The sequence below is a fragment of the Lycorma delicatula genome, chromosome 8 (assembly GCF_047948215.1).
Source record: "Lycorma delicatula isolate Av1 chromosome 8, ASM4794821v1, whole genome shotgun sequence".
NCBI classification, from domain to species: Eukaryota; Metazoa; Arthropoda; class Insecta; order Hemiptera; family Fulgoridae; genus Lycorma; species Lycorma delicatula.
The window spans coordinates 101,479,755-101,504,173 of NC_134462.1; the positions used below are offsets into that span (position 1 = coordinate 101,479,755).

The following is a 24,419-nucleotide window of genomic DNA, read 5'->3' on the forward strand; positions in this document are numbered from 1 at the left end:
TCCACCTTATAAACTTTGTCTCATGAAACCGTGCAGTAAACCAAAACTTAAAAATGTAGTGATTCTAATTTAATTTAATTTAGCGCAATCCATCTGAGAAAAAACACTTCTCTTTACTTTTAACATAAAAATTAAGTAAAAATAACTTGTTAAACAAATATTAGAAAATTGTGATAAATATTAAATATTTTTTTATCTTAAAAATAAAAATTTTTAAGAAAATACGTTATCGCTATATTAAACATAAAGTAAAACAGAAAAAAATATTTGTTACCTCAATGTATTACTTCAATACCCGGTTAGTTGCTGGTTGTTGAACTATTTTCTTGTTGAACTATTGTCATCGCTTTCCAAATTTATTACCAATTTTCAATAATATTTTTACACAAAGATTTCCACGATTTTTTGATTTTTTCATTACTAAACAATTTTTCAAACCATTTATGTCTACTCTATTAAAAGCTTCTATCAATAAATCGTTTACATCACGTAACTTAATGCTTTGTTATTACTCCCAATGTAGCCTTTGACCTGTGCCTATACCAATTTCTATCTGTTTTTTTTTCTAGCTGATTTTTTTACGGTGCTACTTAAGGGGTTTTCCACATTATTTTTCACGGCAGAATCACTCATTTTTATAATCCGTATCGTACCTACAGAATAACACTATAACATAGACTGAAATACTTTTTTTCATTGAACTGAATGTGTGAAGCTTAAAATACATTATTATACGCATAAAGCAACAATTGCACTTGCAGAAGCAAGTGACAGAATGATTCAGACTAAACTACTGAGATATTAATTATACGTACTGAATTCATATTTATGTCTGCTTCCGTGGGACAAAGTTTAGATGTAACACCGAAATTAAAAAAAAACTGGATTACATTCGACCTCTTCAAAAGATCCGACTCCGAAACCTAATGTTGATTAAGATGAAGCATACAAATCGTAGATTTATTGCGGCAAAATCCATCTAACTAATCATTTTAATAAACAATTCAACAGTTTTATTTGCAGTAATTGGAAGAAACATAAAAGAAAAGCTTCTAAAATGAGAAAATATTTCTTGGCAGATTATTTACTTTTGATGTCAACTTATGCCATTGAAATTACACAAATTGATAATATTAAAAAGGAGATAAAAATAAATAACGAGAAATACATACACTTACAACGAATATTTCCATTTTAATCTATTTATTAATTTATCTAATTATGCAGGTTTATAAATAAGGGAGAAAATGTACTCAAAACAATTGAAAACCGAATTCGATTAAAAATGTAAACACAAATTCTAAGTGGTCTTATGTTTATAGTTTTAAATTTGTCAATTTTCCACAGAAAAATTATATTTTTAGACTTTTTCTGAGGCAAAAGTTCAAATATACCCCATTTTCAAAAAAAAACATTTTATGACCTCAGAAAACGCATTTAATGCCACATATTAAACATCATACAGTATAATGAAATTAAAAAAAAAAACAAAAAAAAAACAAATATTATTGAATAAAATAAATAAATAATAAAAATAACAATTTGTTCAGAAAATAATTGAAGAACAAATAAAGCCGATAAATAAATAAAGAAAAGTGTTAATCCACTTTCTACTAAAGAGTGTTTCAAAAAGATAAAATAGACAGTCAAGATGACTGATTGGATTCTGTAAAAGAAGAAAAAGAAAAAAAATAAGAAGTCTTTATTGGAACGAAAGCAAAGTTCTTGACATTCCACTTGGGCTTTTCAAAGCGTTGTACTGTACTAAAGAATTGTCTTCACAAAAATATTTAGATTAAAAAAATTAAAAAAAAAAAATTTAACAAACTGAGAAAATTTTATTCATCTATGATTTTATTTTTTCGTATTTATTAAAATTAAAAAAAATTCAAGGCAACTGATTAAATTTAAAAAAAGTAATAAAAATAAAAAACTTAACGTAAAATAATCTTTAAAAATAAATCACTTCTTATATTATCTAATTACCAACAAATATAATTAAATTAAGAAGTTTTGATTTGGTTTAATTAGTAATTATTTTATGCGTTAAAAATTCAAACGAAAAAGATAAAAAGAAAGATAAATAATTAAAAAACAGAGAAAACTGACTTTAAATATATCGCTCTAAAATAATTGTAATTTTTCAATTCTTTTAAATTTTGTCTTTTGAGGTCAGTTCTCGATTAAAAGTAGCTAAGAAATACTTTATTAACCTAAATCTATATCGATTTAATAATAATAATGGTGATTAATAATTTAAGCAATAATTTAAAAGAAAATATAGTTTTACATAATGTTTCAATAATTTTCTTATTCAAATATATATACGTGGATTTATCAAACCAGAAAAAATTTCATCTCTATGTTAGAATACTCTAAATGTACTTAAAAACAGATCAAACAGCAATACTTTTTATTACTGAAACAACGATTATTTAAAAAATAATAATTTATTTAAAAATACGTTTCATAAAAGGGTTTAAAATTTTTATTGAATTGAAAACATGTATAGAATGTGTTTTAGTAAGATAATTTTACGCCGCAGAACAATCAGATATATGAAAATAAACACACTAGCCCAGTTCAATGAAAACAATGTCAATGAGACAATGAAGAATTCCCAAATACATAGAGAATACACCCGCATATTGGTACAACACTTAAAATCTACATTAAAAGTGTCTTTTCAGCTGAATTTATACGTTTAATCCAATGCTTTCACTTCCGATTTTCTTATATATATATATATATATATATATATATAAGAAATATATATATAAGATATATAATATATATATATATATATATATCTAGTATATATATATATATATATATATATATAGTATATATATATATATATATATACTAGAGGATCCGACAGACGTTGTCCTGACGTGGCATTGTCCTGTAATAAATGCACAACACATAAATAAAAGTAACTTATTTAAGTTAAAATTAGCAGGAATTTGGACGAAATTTCATTAATATGACTATTATCAGTTTGTGATGGTTGTATTATTGTAATGGGTTTATTGATTAATTATGTTAATATTTATTTATTGATTAACCATACTACGTTAATATTTATTTTCACTAAATATTGAGATGACTGACGAATATTGAATTAAAAAATCGAAACGTCGTAAAATTAATAATTAGTGTAATTAATAGATTTTCATCCACGTTACTTCTAATTTTTACTTAAGATCATTTTAAAAAAGTACCTCCTGCATTTTTTTTTTAATTTAATAATTTTGAAGTTTCATAACCATGTAACAGCTTAATTAATCAATTAATAAAAAAAATTAAAGCACTGTAAAAAAGTAACTTAGTTAAAATTTTAGTAGAAATTTTTATCATTTTTCTCATTCTTTATTTTAACATCTATTTTACCAAATTTTAGATAATTGTAAATTGAAAACCATTTTAGAAATTTTTTTATAAAATTAATCAGCTACAAAAATTATAACTTCAATTTTTTAAATATACTTTAAACTATATTTTACAAACTGACATTTTTATTTTCAAAGAGCCGTTCAATACTTCATAAGTTGAATAGAATCAAATGAGAACTGACAATTTAAACTTGTAGGTTAAGTTGATTGTTATTGAATGCACAATGCATGATATGAATACATCATTAAAATTCATGAAAAATCATGTAAAATACTCACTTCAATACTGTATCTTTCAAATTTGTACAATGTATATTTTTTAATTATACTTTAAAACGTTATTTCAATAAATAATAATATAATATTCTCAATAAGCGCGCAATTCTAGCACGCTCGGCAATGCTTAGCTATTGCTAGATTTGAGTATACATACAGATTAAATGAACACAATTGAAAGTTTCATAAAACCTTAAAAAAACTGAACATTAGGAACTTCACAGAATTTAACCTTTCACAGAATGTAAATAAATCCAAATGGCAAAACAACAGCATTTATCGGATAAAATTCACACCACTCTCTAATCATAGTATTCGGTGGAAAATAATTTTTTAACGAAAAGGGTTGTGGCTGAAAATTCATTACAATTAATACTGAACATTAAGAAACTTACAAAAACTTACGGAACTTCATACAATTTAACCTTTCACTTTATAAAAGTCAGAATGTAAATAAATTCAATTGTCAGAACAGCACTACCTGTCGGATTTAATTCAAACTACTCTCTAAACACAGTAGACCGTTAAAAATACGAATTTTAATGTAATAACAACATTACGCTACGACGCAAGTAACTGATATGCGAAAAAGCAACAAAATAAAAAAATTTTCTAGAATCCGATCGCAGCACCAACTACCGGTTCTGACTGATATGACAAAAATTAAAATAATTCTAAAATACGCAGCGCTGCCTAACGGATCCAATTGTGAACCTTAATCATCCCAAGTTCAACAACAACACATAAATAAATAAATTAATTAAAAAAAAACATTTCCTATCGGATCAAATTCTGAATCTAAACCATTCTCGAATCAACTTAAACACACACACAAAATTTCATCAAAGTCAGTCCAGCCGTTTAGGAGGAGTTCAGTTTCATAACACGCACAGAAGAAATATATATATATATAGTAACACCCATTAATAATTTTATTTTCTTTAATCTATTATATTTTTTTTTTTTTGATGCGTGTATTTTTTCGATTGGATATTGTTATGTGCACTACGTGCACGAAATTCACAAAACTAATGGGATCAGTCATCCAGTTGAGCAAGAATTATTACTTTATGATAACTGTATTTTAAAAACGAGTCGTTTACGTTATATAATTTTTTTTTTTATTTAAATTCGTTCAATTTGAATTGATAAGACATAGTGCTTTAAATTAGATACACAACAATTAGATAAAAGCTATTAATAAAAATTTGTTCAACGTATAAAAATATTTTATTTCTTGATGGATATATATATAGTTAGGTATTAGGATACTAAATTGTCACCTCTTGAAAAAGATGCACCTTGACAAGGTCGAAGAATTTGACGTCTGACACAAATCTAAATTGCAATTGGATTCTACATTTTTTTCCCTCTTGATCTATTCTTTGGCTCTCATGGGACATTGAGTCGTATAGGAACTCTCTCTTTAGAAGATAAGTGTGGAGGAACTCAATTTCTCTGTTAAATGTGTGTTGATTCAATAGTTTTCTTCTCGTTGATTTAACCTCCTTCCTTCTACGTTTTTTTTGTTAAAATAATACCGTCATTAAGATGGAATATAAACAGCAGGTTATGCATAATTCTCTTTCCCTGCCTTATTCCGAGTTCGTTAGTTTCTTTGCTATTCAGATACTTAAGTGTCTAATGGTGATACTGAAAGAAAATAGGAAATTAGAGATGAGGAAGAATTCAACACGTTCATAAATATTATAAGGATTACGGGTAGTATAACAAAGAAATTATTATCCAAAATTTGACCTGTCACTAAATTATGATTTTGGCAAGTGCATGAATTTCTAGCAAAAGTCCACAAGCTCCTTACGGTGCGGTAGTTCCTGAATAAATTTGATTGTTATTATATATAATCATCGTTGGTAGAAAACTCATTATATTAAGTGTTTTTATTTTTTCACACAATTTATAAAAAAAAATTATAAATATAAATTTTTCATTCTTCGTAACAAAAAGTAATTGATTTACTAGTATATTTGTCAATTTTATGTTTTTGATAAAGTATTTCCTTTCGCCTATGTAAGTTACCGATTTTTAATTTAGTTTATATCACATGCAGTAAAAGTACATGATTTTTATTTTTTACAAATATCTTTGTCTTATAATCCGTCAATAATTATATTGTCCAGAATATTTTTGAAAAAACAATAGGTTGATAAATAGACTGATTACTACATGTTTTTTTTTTTGGAATTTTTTATTTCGCCAGAGAACATCATTGGGACTATACTACAAACCGAACCATCATGGCACGTGGTGTCCACTAAGTTGGTTTAGATCATCCGAAAAAGTTGGTGGAAGATGTCCAGGGGTGAATAATTAACTCTCCTTGAAGCCGGTCCACGGCCACAAGATCAAGGTTAATGAAAATAAACAAACCATAGGATTCTCATGAGTTCGAGGTGTAGGGACAGCAATGGAGGTGCGGATGAACAAAAGACAAATGGGAAGCTGTGATAATACTGTAAGATGGGCCCGGCAACTCATGTCATGTGAGGGGGAGCGGCTTTTTTATGGTAGGCCCGCAAGGGAGAGTCCCATATTATGACGAAACCAAATGGTGGCTATAAAAGATTCCCCTCCTCCGACCGAAAAAAAGAAAAAAAAATTCTAATTACGCTATTTAAAACATCTGAGGCGACAAAAATCCAATTTAGGAGTTTTCAACTTATACATTAAATGATTTTATATATTTATATGATTAAATTACAAGTGATTTGAAACTATTTTATGCAGAAATAGTAATTTATTTTTAATATTGTTTTCTGTTAAAACGGTTACTTAAAAAACATCTTTCTAAACTTAACACTTTAAATGACAGAATAATTTTTAGAAAAACATTTCATTATTTTTTACTATACGTAATGCAGAAACGTTTAAAAATAATATTTAAAACATTTTTTTTTTTTTGTAGGATATTCGTATTAGCAAAATATTAAACATATTTTCCAGTTCCTTTGTTGCCTCCTAAATTTGCACTGAAAAAATAAAATGTTGAAATTTTTTATACAGCTTTCCTTAGACTTATGTGGTATTAATTTAAAAAAAAAATCTTACATTTATCAGCAAACAACCTAAAAATGAGAAAATTTTCACAAATCGTAAACTATATATAACCAACTTTGTGTTCTAAAAAGTTATATTTCTAAATTAAAAAAAAAAATATATATATATTTTATTATTAGTCGTATGAGGTGAAACGTGTATGGAAATTGAAAGAAATATAAAGACATTTTCAAATTAAAATTCGCTAAAAGTTATTTGTAAACAAACCCTTTTTTACTTCCTTGTACGCAGTAAAGAAAGTATTGTAATCTCGAAAAAATTTGGTTTTCAGATGTCAATGGAAATATCCATTTTGACCATTCCTGAATCCATTCTGACTAGTTTCGGCGTAAGTAAATATATATTTTTGCATAATTCAAAAATCATTAACCGTAGAATGTTAATATTTTGGATTTAGGACTGATGTAACATCTAGTTGTGCACTTCCCGTTTTGATTGAAATCGATTGGACCAAAAGTGTCAAAAAAAGCACGAAATCCAAAAAAAAAATTGGATTTAGTTATTTTTCTTAACTGCAGTAATCAGCCCTCATTGAGAGCTTTTCAACGATATATCATAAGTAGTACTTATTTTCATTGGTTCCAGAGTTATAACCAAATAAAATTCTAATTAATGAAATGTTTGGATCGTACACGGGGAACGCACATCAGTTCGAATCTGTGTTCATTTCTTTTTTTTTAACTTTCCTTTTTTTAATTTAATTATATTGATTTATTAATAACTGATTTATTAATAATTGATAATTATTAACTTCGGATTTAAAAAAAAAAAGAATATACGTAATTTAATAGGCGTTACATAGGCGTTATAACATTTAATTATATCTTTAATAATTTAAAGATAATTATTAGTGAAATAAAATTTTAAGTACTTTTAAAAACGTGTAATGCAATTTAAAAGGCATTACATATATGTGTGTATATATAATATATTTGGTGAAACATCTGTTTATTTAATTTTAATTGTAAATTATAATTCAAATCGTATTATTTTTGGATTTTTTTAGCAAATTCTTATAAAAAATGTATATTTATTAAAAAATATCATTTTATTTAATTACTTGACAGAAAAATAAAATACATTTTTGAATTGTATTCAATTTAAAGTGATTGCTGAACATTTTTTTCACTTGTGCGAAATATATACAAGATTTCTGGTGTGTCGTATAAATAAAAGTTATAATAATTAATGGACTGATCTTGACCAAACTTGGTCAGATTTCTTCTATATATGGGACATTGATGCCATTAAATTTTCAACTTGAAAGGTCAACGGGGTCAGGCTGTAGAGAGTTTAAATCTCAATATCTCAAAAACTTCCCTAATTAAGGTCTTACTTATTTTAGGTTATTTATTAACAATTAAAAAATAATATTTGCAAAAAATTCTTTTTGAAAATGTGCTAAATTAAGTTGTGTGTGTAAGCCGCGTGACGGGAAAGCCCTAAACCTGTGTTTTCAGCTTTTTTTTTCAAAATTAATGTCACGAAATTCTATGTAGAATACCTAAATTTATTCAGATATTTCCAGTATAATTCTTATTCTATTAATAAAATAATTTAAATAATGTAATTTATTATTTATAATATAATATATTTATTATATAATATATAATATATATAGATATTAGGATTCTGTGTTTCATTCGATGCAAATAAAACTATTTTCCCGAACAACTGGCCACATATTGTAACATATGGTTGCTTTTTGTGTTTGAACGGGGTTTCCCGTTTTAAATTCAGCCTAATATATATATTTTTATTATTTGTCTTTTCAAAATAATAATAATTAATTTTAACCAAAACTAATAATATTAAGAATAAATTATATTAAAATCGTTTGAAAATATTATTTATTATTATTATAATTGATAAGTTTTTCTTTCTATAAAATACAAAAGTTTCTAAAATTAAAAATATTTTGTCAAGTTTTCTTTATATTCGTATATTTTTAAATTTAACATCGATAGAATTAGAAAGAAGTTCAAAGAAAGTAAGGAAGCCATTAAGTTAATGATGTCCCTATTAAAAGGAACTTCTTTTATTGATGAGCTTTATATGAAAAAAATAAAAAATAAAAAAATAGGAGTTTTCTGCAACAAACTGCAATAACGTCTGATTGCTAGCTAGCATTATCAAAGTATTAAACTTGGTGATACGTTTTTTCAGTTTAATCCATTTCTAAAACATAAAATAAATGTTCGTTTTCGATTATTACTCTTTGAAATAAACATACATTACTTGTTCAGTTATTACAAACTACAGACATCAAAGAGAATAAATCGGGGAATAAATAACGTCATAAATCTTCATACTTCAGTAAAATGAAATAAAGAAAAATAAAGTTATAATTTTAGAATAATATAAATATATATCTCTCTTGCACTGAAAAATAATAGTAATAGTACAATAAAAATTATTAATATACAATTTTAAAATCAGTATTAAAAAATTAAAAATTTTCTGTATAACTAGAGCATTTTTATTGGTATCCCTGAATTTGATACTCCCGGTTGTGAGGTATACTAAAACCCCGTATTTGAAAGGATTTCTAATGCACGCTTTGCATGACTATATAGATTATTATTATTATTTCTTTCTAATCGATCTTATGTACAGTAAAGTCTAGAATTAAATAAAGTTCACTTGTATTTATCCATTTATTTATTTATTATTTACTTCTTTGTATATATTATTATAAATTTATTACTAATTAATTTTTCTCTATGATCGAGCGGTTACATCTCTTTTTTCTCATCCGGAGGTTCCGGGTTTGAGTCCCTGTCAGGCATGACATTTTTCACAAGCTAAAAATTTCATTACCATACATTACATACAATATTATTGAGAGTCATCCTGATTTTATTATACGTATAAATAAGTAATTTCTTTAATAAATTTTTTAATTATTTTATTAAGTTGAATTAAACTCTTCTTTCTTAATAATTTTAATTTAAATATGTTTTTATCGTCTAAGGAACAGTATACAACAAAAGCTAGACAAGGAAAAGTATTTCATGAAGGAGATATTTCTAATTTTTTCCCCTTCATATTCATGCTACAAGACCGTAGGAAAATTAATTATTTAACTAATAAATTCAATTATTCTCCGGCATCTACAGATCTTCGCCTCATTAGAGTTACTTTACTCCTATCTTTATTTACGGATAAGAAATAAATGTGTTAAAAAAGAATACTAAATCTGACTTGGATTTGAATTCAGAACCTTCCGAATAAAAGACAGCGACTTTTTAAAACTTCATCGTAATGCTATTTATTGAAATTATACTAAACTATGCTGTACAATTATAATTATAATTATTCTGTATTTTAACAGAACTCAACTGTCTAATTTCGTAGGTTTTTAAAAAGAATTTACATTTCTTATTATATTACAAAGATAATTAATTTCCATTTTTTAGAACAAAAAACACATACTTTAGTACATTTCAATATCAAACCTGAATAATAGAATTAAATCAGTACAAAAACCTTAACAGATAAAGTTATAAAATAAGGAATTAAGTAATTTTAATTAAAAAAGGTAATTTAATTATTATCTATCTTCTAATACCGTGTAAAATTTGGTACATCTACGTTACAAAATACAATAAAAATAATGAAAAAAGAAAAAGAAAGCGTAATAATGCGGGAGAGAGAATGTTCAGTAAATAAGAAAATAATATAGATTAAAAGAAGAATGAAATTAAGATAAAATCTTATTACAGTCCTTAAAAGTCTTCAAATAATATTCTTTCTTGAAAATATACATAAAAGAAAAACACTCTATTATACGGAACATATCTAGATATTTACAAATAATAAATCAGAGCCAGCCGGAAATATGTATTTAATATAATAGTTATATTAAGAAGGTAAAAAATGGGTTCTTATCACTAAATAACGGGTGTCCGAAACGTAGAATAAAACTATTTACCGATATTTACAAACATTTAATTTGTTATATTCAAATAAAAATAAGAAAAAAATAATAATACATGTTAATACTACAAGATCGAGTTATGTGACATTTACGATGACGAGGAGAGTCTGCCTAGATGGCGTTCACATCTCTCATTCAGACAAAGGACAATACCTAGCACTTCAATTGGACCGCCGACTAAAATGGAAAAATCACGTGAAAGAATATAGAAAACATATAAAAATCAAGCTTACTTGTTTGAACTGGTTACAGGGAAGGAGTTCCGTGTTGTCGTTAAGTAACAAACCTATTGTATAAGGCATTTTTAAAGTCAATATGGGCTTACGGGTTACAACTTTGGGGTACGGCAAGCAATAGCAATATCGACAACCAGAGGTTCCAGAACAGAATACTGACCAACAGATCGGTGGCACCATGTTTTGCGAAGAACAAAGAAATCCATGATTACCGTTGCCGTCTATTCGTGAACAAAATTTACCGATGAAGCTCAAAGGCATATACTTTCCTTAACAAGCATATACTTATGCTTAACATCCATGAAAGCCATCTAGCTGTTAACCTATTGGATAACAGTGAGGATGTGAGACGACTGAAAAGGTACTGGAACTTGAAACTGTTTTGCGGTAAATATTGTACTTTGTTTTATAAACTGTTGTGTTAATCCTTTTACTTTCCTGTCTAGCACTATATCAGCACTATAGCTCTAGAAAGGAAAGTACTGTAATATGTCTAATTTGGGCCTATGCGGTTTTCACCGGATTTTGACGTTTTGACACCTGAGGAACCTAAAAAACCAAGAAAATAGGATGAAAATTTTCCGGATGTTCCTATGTTCGTGTATGTTCAGTGTTCAGGTTCTCACATCTTATATCTCCAGAACTACTGGACCGATTTTGACCAAAATTGGTCAGATTATTTCTGTATATGGGGCATTAATGCCATTAAATTTTCAACTTAAAAGGTCCAGTGAGTGAGGCTGTAGAGCTAGGTCTGTCTTAGTAAATCGAGATTTCAGCTAATTAAGGTCATATTTTTCTTAGGCATATTTATTAACAATTAAAAAATAATAATATAATAAATATCATTAATCGTGATTTACAAGGAACCGGTGATATTAAGTCATTATAACCGTCAGTCACGATAACCGATGTTTAGGTAGCTTAGTGGTACTACTTTATTATACCATCTACACGGGTATTGTAATACAGTATTATTAATAATTATTAAAAATAATAATAATAATTTATTTTCACAAAAATTTTATAAAAAAAAAACAACAAAATTACACAATAATAAATGCAAATACGGTAGAGTAAAACGAGAAACCATACGCAGCTCGCCACCGTTGGAAAGGACCGGGAAGAAATCGAGGGTGAGTACGAGTGTTTGTCAAAGTGATCACCTGATTGACGATATTGATGGATTCGACGAAAGCTTCCTGAATCTGGAGAAAAACGTTAAGATGCTGAGCTCTTTGGTGGTGAACTGTACTAATACAAAGAAGATATCAAGGCCTGTTCTGGTAATATAGAGGTTCCTCAAAGATGTCATGATGGCTTTTGCTTGTCAGGTCTGCAGCACGGAGCCTCCGATTCAGGTAAATACGGCAACCCAGACTCAGTTACAGGGCCGTAGTCTGTGCAACATGATGGAGCAAGGCTGACGGATGAAGAGATAGTCAGTGTAGCCATCACGAAGTGGCCGGTGGAACTGGTGAAGCGTGTTGAATACTTGACTGACAAGTCCACAATTAACGACATAATTTGTCGTTTTAGTGACCTCTCAGCTACACGGACCGCGGTCCGTGTGAGACCCGTTGGAGTGAGACCCGTTGATGTAGTTGAGGACAGGTCCAGGATAATTTGGCGGGATGAGGAACCTACAGGAGACAGGAGGTTCACGATTTACTTCGACTCAACATTCGATGACCATAATTCATCGACTATTATTCTGGCCTCTCTCAGAAAGGTGCTGGAAGAAAATCTGACACTTATGCTCCTTTTACCGCATACCAACATTGAGAATTGCTTGGAAAGATTGATACTATATGTTGTAGGGAGGATAGGAGTTCCCATGAAAGTTGTTTGTTGATCCTCGGCCGAGGGGGATGAAGGTTGGCACGAATACTTCGGTGACTAAGAGATCTACGTCACCCGTACCAACCAGTGGTAAAATCGTCGTAAAGGCGGCTGGGCGAATATATGCCAAACTCTTTGAACTGTGAAATATTCAGTTACCGTTGAGGAAGTGAGCGATTTGTTGTCGCTACAGAAAGGAGCAGGTGGTGGGTGAACTGCAGATCAGGGTGAAGGGACCCGACAATGCGGCCGAACTCAGAAGTATAGTACAGAGTAGAGCTTCCTTCCTCCAAGTAGATCTGAGGTCTTGTGATCGCTTCAGGACGATAGTCCACTTCCAGACCTTGTGATACCATCAAGGGGGAAGTTATAGTAGTGGTGAAAGGAGTGGCGAGGGAAGGTGGAGAGTTTAAAGTGATCTCACTCCTTCCAGCGTACGGTGATACGCAAAATGCCACCATTATCACCTCGTATGACATAGCGAGGAAACTCATAGACCAGAGGATTAAGATCGGTTGGGTCCACTGTAGGGTTCGAGTCAGGGACCCTGAGGATCGCTGTTTTAGGTTTTGGGCCATGGGGCACATGTCGGCCACCTGTACTGGGCCCGACCGATCCGGATCAACTGCGGGCAGCCGGGCCACAGGCGAGCCCAATGTCAGAACAAGACGAAATGCATGATTTGTGATAAGAAGGGTCACAGGATGAGGTCTGTCCAACCCTTTGATAAAGTATCTCCAAATTAATACGGGCAGGAATAGGAGGACTCTGGACATAACAACGATACTACAGCACAAAGGCAGGGACGACGAGGTAGTTAGGGGTTGATGGACAGCCTCCTGTGGAGTCGTCGTTCATCCCGGATGGGCGACGACGATGAGACATGAGGACTCCGTCATTCTCGAGCTGTTAAGACCAAGACCCAACTGGGGCCCCCTCGGGGGATCTGGTTAGATGAAGGCAACTGTTAAGGGACCCCGTGTGGGCTTCCTTTGTGGGATACTCACATTGGAGGCACTGGAGTCAAGACCGAGTCCCTACCCCTAGGGTGGGGTTCACGAACGACATAGTCGGGCCTGAATACTTTACCCTAGGGGTTATAGGTAGGCACTGAAACGATCCATTAGAACGAACAATCCCCTGGGCTGTGCTTTGCTTTACGGTAAATCCAGCCACGGGTGGTGGTGGGGGGGTAGGGAAACAAGCTAAAAAAACTGTTGTTAGCTTTTTTGCTCCGTTACAGACTTTGTGTGTGTGTGTGTGTGTGTGTATATATATATATGTGTGTGTATACGTGTGTGTGTGTGTGTGTATTGTTAGCTATACTTTATTCGCTGTAATTTTAATTATATTATGCTTTGTTCTATCTTTTATTGTATTGTCTTGGCAGGTATCAATGTAAACCTCTCTTTCACGTCATTATTGCTTTATACGATTTACTTACAGTTTCTTTATTTGGGAAACTGATTGTAAATAAAACAGTGTTACAAAAAAAAAGTTTAAATGAGATGCTTAATGTGGCTACCGTTTTTTCCGTGTTTACCTGAACACGACTGAAAATGTTTGAAAATACATGAATTACCATTGGAGTGATTCCATTTACATTTCTGATATTTTTCAGTTCATTTAGGGTATGAAGACGGTTCTATTAAATAAATATCTCATTGTTTCAAATAAAAATCTTAGATCAAGTTCAGCGAGTCTCGGTGGCCAAATGTGCTAAAATGAGCATATCTCCGAAAACATCATGCAGAAAATTTAGCGAATCAATGACAGTGTGCGCCGTTGGAAATACGCTCCACTGATTTCTTCTTCATTTAGTTACCCGATGAAAGGATAAATAATTACATTATTTATCAAACTCTAATTTTTTGATCATATAGTGATCGTTCCAAGTATTATTCACAGATCACACATGAGTGTCTGGGTGTTGATATGGGCCGATAAATAAAACCGTGATGCATTTATAAATATTTTATATCGAAATTATCTTTAAAAAAATCCAAAATTTTTTTCCATTTAAAAAATTCAAAAACTGGCAATATTCAATAAGTTAGTAAAACCAGTATGTGTAACTGATGAACAGTAGTTATTTTTTTACGACTGTATTTCAAGCCCGGTCTTCCGGACTGGGTTTAACTTTGACAGATCCGGTTTTTGAGAACTTATTGAACAAATATCAGACAGCAGTGTAACGTAAAACATCGATATCTTGATCTTTGATGAAACATTTCCTTCACTTATTTCGTGTTCTCACCACCACAACATAACATATTTTCAATCAAAAAAATGTGGGTTGTAAATGTTAAAACTATTTTCACACGATAAAAATAAAAGAGTAAATAATAGTTTCAATGGTTTTGAAATAAAAATTATTATCAACAATGAAACAGCTGTGAACAAAGTCAGCTGTTAGTTTTCTTGCTGATAATATAAAAAAAACAATTCTAATGTTTTGGTTTAGATACACAGTTAAATTTATTACATCCTTTATAAGTCTACAATTATAGATCAGTTTAATTTTTAAATAATAATTCATTAAATACAGGCAATGCAATTTTTTAATCAAATTTGCTCATTTTGGACCGCGTTAAAACTTTTATTTCGTCTTATTTTGTTGCTTTCTCTTTTTCTAATATTCCTCCATCAGTGTACCATTTATTTATTTCTTCCTACTACTGGAACGTGTTTAGTTGTTTTTGGAAACTTTTTTATTTTCTATTTTTATTTTTAAATACTTTCCTTTACTGGATTTCCTTTACAGAGATTAGTATCTTTTTTGAATCTTTTATTACTTCTAAGAACCAAGTTGATTAAAATTTTCTGTTTTTAAAGAATTCTAATATTTTGTTTGTTGATTCTTGAAAAATGTCCGTAAAACACTAGTCGTAAATTTTTTTTCTTTATGAATCAGAAAATTTAAACGGTTTTTTTTTTTGTTGGGACATTTCGGAATTGTATTTCATTCTCCATATTTCGTTCGTTTTTGTTGATCTCAATTTTTTAAAAAAATTATTATTTTTTCCTTTTCCATTTGGATTTAAATATTCTAATGTGAAAAAAAATTCGGGTTAAAGTATGTATTATAATGTCTTATTTTTTCGTTTATGTAAAGGCTTATTGCTGTAAATCCTTTTAGTTTACGTACGCTTTCTCAAATTTTCATATATAGTCATCTTTTATAAGCCATTTTGTTGGATTTTCTCTTTTTAGGATTTTACAAAGTTTAATTTAACGAATTTGGTGCAATTTTATATTTGTCGTGAATTTAATTCTTTGTATGGATATTTTTAATCCAATTATTCCGCTATTTCTTTGAGGAGATTAAGTTAAACATCAATCGAATCAATGTTTTAGATTAAAAGTGCTAAATATACACGAAATCTGAAGAAGTGATTTTCATTTCTTTTTTTTCGTTCCTAGAATTGAGAGACGGATTTAAAAAAAAACTTTAAAATGAAAATTAAGTATAATTTTTTTTCTAAAACCATGTTGAAAAAAATCGATTGTCTGTTTCTTTATATGATTCAGCTAGCTTTGATTAGTAACGATTCGGGTATTTCGCTCGTGAGCTTAGTTTTGGAATAAGAATCGTTCAAAGTTACATGAATTAATGATTTTGGTTTTAGGATCGATTCGAATTCTGCTAGGGTATAAAATAAAGTTTTTTTGTCTAATGAATCGTAGGCTTTCGTAAAATCCATAAACTTTAACTTGTAGATGTTGTTTTATGTCTAATTATTCAGAGTGCATCAGTGAAAAGTGAAGATTTAAAACTCCTATCTTTAAATAATTATTTGTTTTAACATAAATTTTTCTATTTGTTTTCTATCGATAAGACATTCCATTTTACTTTTTAAAAAATGCTTAAGAGTTGGGCACCATTATATCTATATACTCCTGCAATCTTAATCAAGAAACTACCGCGCAGGATTTTTCTTTTCTAAATGCTCCTGAATATTTTACTAAATTTCCTGGATTTTTTCAACTCTATTAACGAGAATTTTAGAAAAACTTTTATAACGGACTGGTAGATGAGAAATTTCTGTATAATTATTAACATCTTTCTTATTAACAGCTGAATTAAGGGAAATCAAGGAGGGAGAAGAAGAAGGTGAAGAAGAAGGAAGACCCACTACTCATCTCAACATCGCGGACTGGAGTCCGGAACAGAGCTCAGCAGAGATGCGACCTGAAGGGCAGCCATAGCAGAAGCAGATGAAGAGCTTCTACACAACCTCTCCTTTTTAAAACTTACAAGTTAGACAAAATAAACCAGCAATTGCGATTCCTCCGGAGTAGGGGTCGCATTGCTCCCTCCTGACAGTTAGTGCCCCGTTGTGGCGTATTCCTGCTAGCCTATTAAGCGTTAGCACCGAAAGGACTTCAGTAGACGGTCTGAAGGGGAATTGCGTCGGGAGGACAGGCTTCATAAGCCTAGCCTTCCGCGGTCGGCCCATAAAATGGGTTCGATAACGCTGGTTTAACAACGGATTGGAATGCAACTAAATCCGTTTTAAAATCACTAAAATTAAACCAAACTTAAAAATTAGACCCGCTATTTAAAAATAACCCTTTTAAAAAAAACAAGCCCGATTAGAATGATCCAGCAGCAAGGGACTCTGTCCAGGTTCTGCGATAAAGTAGGGAGTAATAAACTCCCGCCAACTTTACATTCCATTCCATTCCGGAAATCAAGGGAACAAAATTTCTATTTTGTGGGATTTTTTCCCCGTTACAGATTTTTAAGAAAATAGAATATAGATAATAAATTAAATTTGGTTCGGCTAGTTTTAGCAGTAATTCATTCTGAAGCTTTTTTCTATTTGTTAAGGATTCTACTGTTTCGTTTTTTGACGAAATATTTTATCAATATTAAATGAAATTAGGGACAATAGATTATGATTGGTGAAAACACGAACGTTGGGAAAATTCATTATGGTCTACGTAAGCATTACATTTAGGACTGGGATGAGTTATATGAACAATGAATCGTAATAAAAGATTGAAAGTATAAATAATGTGAAGAATATTTGAAAAGAAAACAATTATAATAATATGTAGTAGACTAGTGCATACTGGAGAATTGTTTTTAAGAGTCACTGAATGGAGTTGTAAAGTTTTTGTAAAAAATAAACGTCTAAGTTTCTTTACAGTTTTCACGTAAAAAAAAAGAAATAAAAAACGTGGATTCATCTTAATATCCCTGCTTTTTTCATTTTTATTTATTTCTAAAGTGGAAAAAATAAGAAAGTTCATATAGTAACACATTACGTGAAACTTTCAGTATTAATATATCTAAACACCAACGAAAAAATAAGATGCATTTTTATACTCTTTTTAAATATTAAATGGAACTTTTTGTTATTTCTTTGACTGGTATCGTTCAATATTTTTAGATACTATAAATTATTATAATCATCTGTTAAAAAACGGTATTATAAACTCTTGTCTAGCGAAAGAAAAATGTAAAAATTAAATTTGCTTCTGCTTTCTCCGTAATAGCATCTATTCTCCTTCACCTAATATCTCATTCATCTTTTACTGGCATAATAGAATTTAAAACCAGTTTATTGTTCGATCCACAAACGAGAAAGAAGAAATATATTTTTTTGCACATATATCTCACTAAATAAGCTATAATTATTTTTATTCAGAAAGACTATCCATATTAATTTTGGCCGCTTAAAACTCACGAACCAGTGAACCGATCTGAATTTTAATGTTTTTTTTTTTTTTTTTTATAAAACTGAGAATAGTTTTTAGGTATGAATTAATTCATATTATTTAATTAATAAGTAATTTATTGAAGCTTGTAAAGGGCGTGTACCGAATTTTACAGCGTCATTTTTTTTTTTATAAATATTTTGAGTCGCTAACTAATCACGGTTTGTAAAAGATAGCTTTGTGATGCTACGGATGAAATTTATGTTTTGTAGTTGATAATCTATATATATAAAAATGAATGTTTGTCTGTCTGTATGTCTCTTATGCCTTCCTAAACTGTTCATCCTATAGCGATGAAATTTTGGGGAATGGTTGGACGTATGCCAGGGAAGGTTCTGAGTTAGTAAAATACGGGGTTTTCCGAAATTTCCCGAACTTTTCCGAATAAATCCTACAATTGCTATGCTTAGATTATGATAAAATGAGATATTTTTAAAAATAATATTGTACTTTAAAAAACTGGAGTTCACATATAGGTGCCAGACTTAAAGGTGATAAAGGTGATTTGATATTTAAAAAAATGCGTACTTAAACTAAATCGGTTATTTTGAAAATTAAAATATAAAACTTTCGATAGTTGTGAACATTGCATTCTGACATTTTAATTTTCAACCAGTTTCAACGCCATTTCTGTGCAAGTATGACTCCCAAAACACGAGCGATCGGTCGTTCTACGTCTCAAGCACGAAAGAAAAAGGCAACACGAGGATCAGAAATAAACGAGCAACGAGTAGCGAGATTGGAATCCAATCGAGAACGTAAGTTCGAGCCCGTTCATCAGAAACAAACAAGCAACGAGAATTTGTTTTATAGCAACAAAACCTTCTAATTTATTTGTGTACACACCAGAAGGAAAAACAAAAAAACATTGCGTATCCAAAAGCGCTTCAATAAATAGCATTCAATCCAAAACTTGAATTGTCAGACTTTTATCGATAAAACGACTAAAAATACATAATGGTCTAAAATAAATTGAGTATGTTGTACATTACAATAAACATTATGCTTTGGAAATAATTTTTTTTTTTTTTAGTTTTTGTGCCTGTTCGAATTGAATAATTATAGGTATGACAGGACAATGTCTGACGGGTCAGCTACTTGTGTTAATAAATACTAAATTAAGTTTAGGTAAAGTTAACACGACATTCATTAGCTCTTAGGCGATACGAAGTTTGCCGAGTCTGCTAGTGCTTAATAATTTAAGGCCGGCTTACTTAAAAATATTGACAATTAATGTATTAAATTTTATATATTAAGACTAACGAACACTGTGTCATGGATTTATATATCGTATAGATCGAAAGAGGGTATGGTTTTACAAATGATATAACTCAAAAACTGTTGAAGATATTTAATTTGTAATTTTCTAGGTAATACAGTGACATAATGCGGGTAAAAATTTGAACGCGATTGGTTTAATAATCGTGTAATAACAAACGATCAAAATAAAGCTACGCAACAGAATACAGAAAAAAAATAAATAAAAAAAAAACAGTGACTTTTTCGATCTTATCGTGATAATTACCTAAAAGAATTAGTTAAAAAGTAGAAGCTTGTCACCATTTGTAAAATAAAATAATCGAAAAAAATGTGTTTTGTTTCAAAATCTGATGATCACTTTTATTTTTATGAACTCTCAAACTAGAGTTCACATAATTTCTGAGTGTTTGTAGGGGTGCTGTATTTTGATGTCTTTGAAAACTAGTGGTAAATTTCAACAACTGCCCTGAATGTAATTGTAGTAAAAAATATTCCCGGAGTAGTCTCTCATTTTTCTGTTAAGCCTCTAGAACCACCGTCAGGTATCACTTCAGAGGATGATATGTATGAATGTAAATCATACATCTACATCTAAATGTAGTCTTGTTCAGTTTTAGGTCGACCATTCCTGAGATAGGTGGTTAATTGTAACCCAACTACCAAAGAACACAGGTATCCACGATCCAGTATTCAAATCCGTATAAAAGTAACTGTCTTTACTAGGATTTGAACCTTAGAACTCTCGACTTCTAAATCGGTTGATTTGCGATGACGAGTTAACCACTAGACCAGTCCGGTGGGGTCCCGGAGTAGTTTATGTCCGTTCATAAAACACGGGACTTCCGAAGCATACCGTACTTGAATTAGAGATCTAAGAAGGGTTTATTACTGGGTTTTTTTAATTAATATCGTAAAGAGGTTACTGTTCTATTTAAAGTTGTTATTTATTTTGTTGTTTTAATGTTAATATTGACTGGACAAGCGAATGGACATTCAAAGGCACTATCAAATGTTATTTATGAATTGATGTTGTTTTTGTATTACTTGAGGATTATTATTGGGTGGTCCTCTTTTACGTGATGGTTAGTCGTACGACTTATTTATAATTTCATTGCTGAAGCTGACTGTAAGTAAATAAAGGAATTCTGTAAAAATAAAAGGACATTGCATAAATGTACAATTGCCTAATATGCTCATGGGTTTGTTTCTTCTAGCCTTTTTTGTTTAATTAGTATTGTTTATGATATCGTTTGGGTAGAAGTAGTTTTTCTATTGTTCAGGTCTTTTAAATTTGTTATGGATTTTGTTTTGTGTTGTAAATGTGTCTTGTCCTCCTAGATCAAATTTATTTTCTGAAATTTGTTTATTTTTTATTTTTTTTTTTGCTTGTTATAGAGTAATAATTTTTTCTTTAACTCAACATGATTTATTCTCTGGTGATTTGATTTTAATTAGTTCTTGTGTTCCTGAACTGTTTTATTACTTCATTGTTTACCTATTTTTTTTTATTGCATGGTTTACTTAGTTTATTTAAAGTTTTCATCTGTGACGTGAAATTTCTGTAATAATAAATTTTTTTTATATAGTACTTACAAATAAGAACCGTACGGCCAACTGAAACAGCAACAAACGAAAGATTGTACAAGAAGTTAAAAAATTTATTAACCCGCAAATTTAAAGATTTTTTGTAATTTTTTGGCAAAATTTCTTATTTGAATGTTTTAAAATAAACGTGTAACAGTTTTAACCATCAGGAATAAGAAAAAAAAAATTGCAAATCTATTTTTGGCACTTAAATTACGTAATTTCGGAGAATTTTTCCGAAAAAGTGAACATAAGTTTAAGTAAAGAATTAATTATCGAATATTATATTACTAGTTCCTAACGTGTTTACTTTATGTTTTCCGTTTAGAAAAAAAATATTTCTTCCATATTATAAGGTTTCTTGTTATATCTTAGGAAAATACAGAAATACTACAGACATCTACGTGAATTACTATAATTTAACATTTTTCATTGTAGACTTCTTACCTATAAAATCGAGATCTGGTTGGGCCATTTTTGGCAGCCTGGATGTCCATGATTGGCAGGAAACCGGCTCCACACCATCCATATCGTTCATTCTCTCTGAAAAAATTAAAAATAAAATAATGAAAGAAATTTCAGATTTAAAGAAAATCCGTGTTAATAGATATCATTCTATGTGATGCTGCATTAATATACACAATCGAAACTAAATTACACCAATCACATATTTTAATGTTATCAGCATATTTTGAGTTTTATTGACGTTTAGTTCCTAAAATATAATATGAAATAATAATATCTTTCCAAATTCGTGAATTATCTTATCTTTCTTATAAGATAAGGGAATTTAATAGAGGATTTATGAATTAAAAAATGAAATACATTATCAGGAACAGAGATATTGACCTGACTTCTAAAAAACTTAGCTTCCTTCCAAAAGTAAATATGATGTTGCATTTTATTATAGTAACCATAATCACTTGGAAAAATTAATGCAGAAATATTAACAATAATAATAGTATATCTCTACCTACATATCTTTAAAAATCAGAGCGCTTTCGACTTTCACGCCATCATCAGAAGCACTTGTATAAAATTAATATCGGGTGTTTATAAATCATGGTAACCCTAAATAACTTTTCAACAGGTGAACATAGAAAAATTAAATTTAGAAAAAGCTTCTACATCAGCGGCTCCCAACCATGTGACCGCGGACCACTGTGGATCGGCGAGTGAGCCTGACGGGGTCCACGAGAGCATCAACAAAGTCAACTCTAAAGATAAAAAATAATAATACAGAAAATCATTACTTTTATTTTCGAAATAAAATTATTTTAAACTTCAATTTACCATGTCCTCATTTTGTAAAAATAGTTTTAGTTTTGTCACGAGAATTAACAGCCTCAGAATTTAAAAAAGGAATGTTTCTACTGTTACTTAGGTAGAGTCGAATAACTAACCCATTCTTTCCTACCAGCTATCTTTTGTTAGAAGAAAAACGAGTAACACCCTACAACTTTGACAGAGTTTGTTTGTACTTTGTAGTCACTTGTATTTCAGACGTTGCAGTGTGCTTGGTTCGGACTTGCGTTAATCATTTTCTCAACCCGTATAGGTTAGATGAATACTAAATGAATGGAAATCGAGTAAATGTAATATTCATCGTGAAGCATTTTTCTCACGTACTATGCCTAATTATATGAAATTCGTTCTTGAAAATGCAATTGAATTAATAATAAATTTAATTAAATCTCGGCCTTTTAATTCTCACATCTTCAGCAAACTACGTCAAGAAATGATAAGTAAACAATATTTGCTACTTCATTAGCAGCAACTAGAGATGAGCTGGTTATCACGAGGTAAAATCTCTACCTACATATCTTTAAAAATCAGAGCGCTTTCGACTTTCACGCCATCATCAGAGGCACTTGTATAAAATTAATAACGGGTGTTGATAAACCATGGTAATGTTTCAGCTGCTTGACGAGATGAGGATTTTTCTTCTTGACTCAAAATTTGAACATAAAGATTGAAGAATTTCCTTGACTTGCTTATTCAGCTGACATTTTTAGCTTTCCAAATGCTCTAAGTTCCGGGGTTCGTTTTTAACAGGGTTCATCATTAAGAATAAGATTCAAGCAACAATAAAGAAATTAAATTTATGATCATTCCCAGTTGCTAATCGAGAATTCGATTCGTTTCCTTCTCTCGGTAACTTTCTTGCAACAAATGATAATCAACTCTCGTCTACTGTCACTGAAAACATAAAAGAACATCTTGAGTCATTCTCATCAAAATTAAGGGGATATTTTTCTTCTTGCAGTGGAAATAATAACCCAGCAAACTGGATCATTCTAGGCAAAGTAGAAGAGGAGCTGTTAGAATTATCTTCGTATGATTCTAGTTCGAAAATTATATTTCCTATTATGACTGTCGCAGTTTTGATTGTAAGCAAGACCGATTTATCCAGATGTTTCCCGCATTACATTTATCATTTGTATCAACATACATATGTTAGTGTAAATTTTCTGCTCTAGTCTTCTTGAAAAACAAGTATAGAAATAAAAAACAGGGTTTTTTACCTCAGTTTTTCAAAAAGTACTGCAGATACTGTGACCTATTTTATTACATTTTTCATGTCAAAAACTAAAGAAATTCCTAATTCTGTCCCTTAATTAACGTCCTAAAATTTCAGTACGACCTTTTCTCACCGGATTAGCTGAAATCCGAGCGAAATTTTTCTCTAGCCGTTACTCAAAAACAAAGCATTTTAGAACATATGTTTATATGAAATTCTATTATAAAGACTCCACGACTAGAATAGGTTATGAAAGTCTTAGGAGAACTTTATGATACGCTCTGAATATACATATACTAACGGTATTTTTCCATAAAATATAAACGAGATGTATGAAGATGCAGGCGTTAAATATTTAAGTACCAAATAGCTTTAGAGATATTACACACACTTACATGTACACTCCTTTTTTCTGTACTAGGCCCATATAAAATTTTTTTTCAAAGAAAAAATGTAGACCGACTAATGAGATGTGTAGATTATTAAGAATTTCATTTTTAATTTATATTAACAAAAAGGAACTGAAGTAAAGAAATATCATTTGTGCTATCTATTAAAAT

The 24,419-nt window shown here is 30.0% G+C and overlaps 1 protein-coding gene across 1 annotated transcript in view; it reads right to left on the reverse strand.

Annotated features, from left to right (window-relative positions):
• bma (SCY1-like protein bma) overlaps positions 1–24,419 on the reverse strand; it is an 823,269-nt gene that overhangs the window by 359,235 nt on the left and 439,615 nt on the right. The window contains exon 4 of the mRNA XM_075374176.1: positions 21,786–21,881. Within this exon, the coding sequence (XP_075230291.1) occupies positions 21,786–21,881 (96 nt within the window). The remainder of the gene's footprint in view (positions 1–21,785; positions 21,882–24,419) is intronic.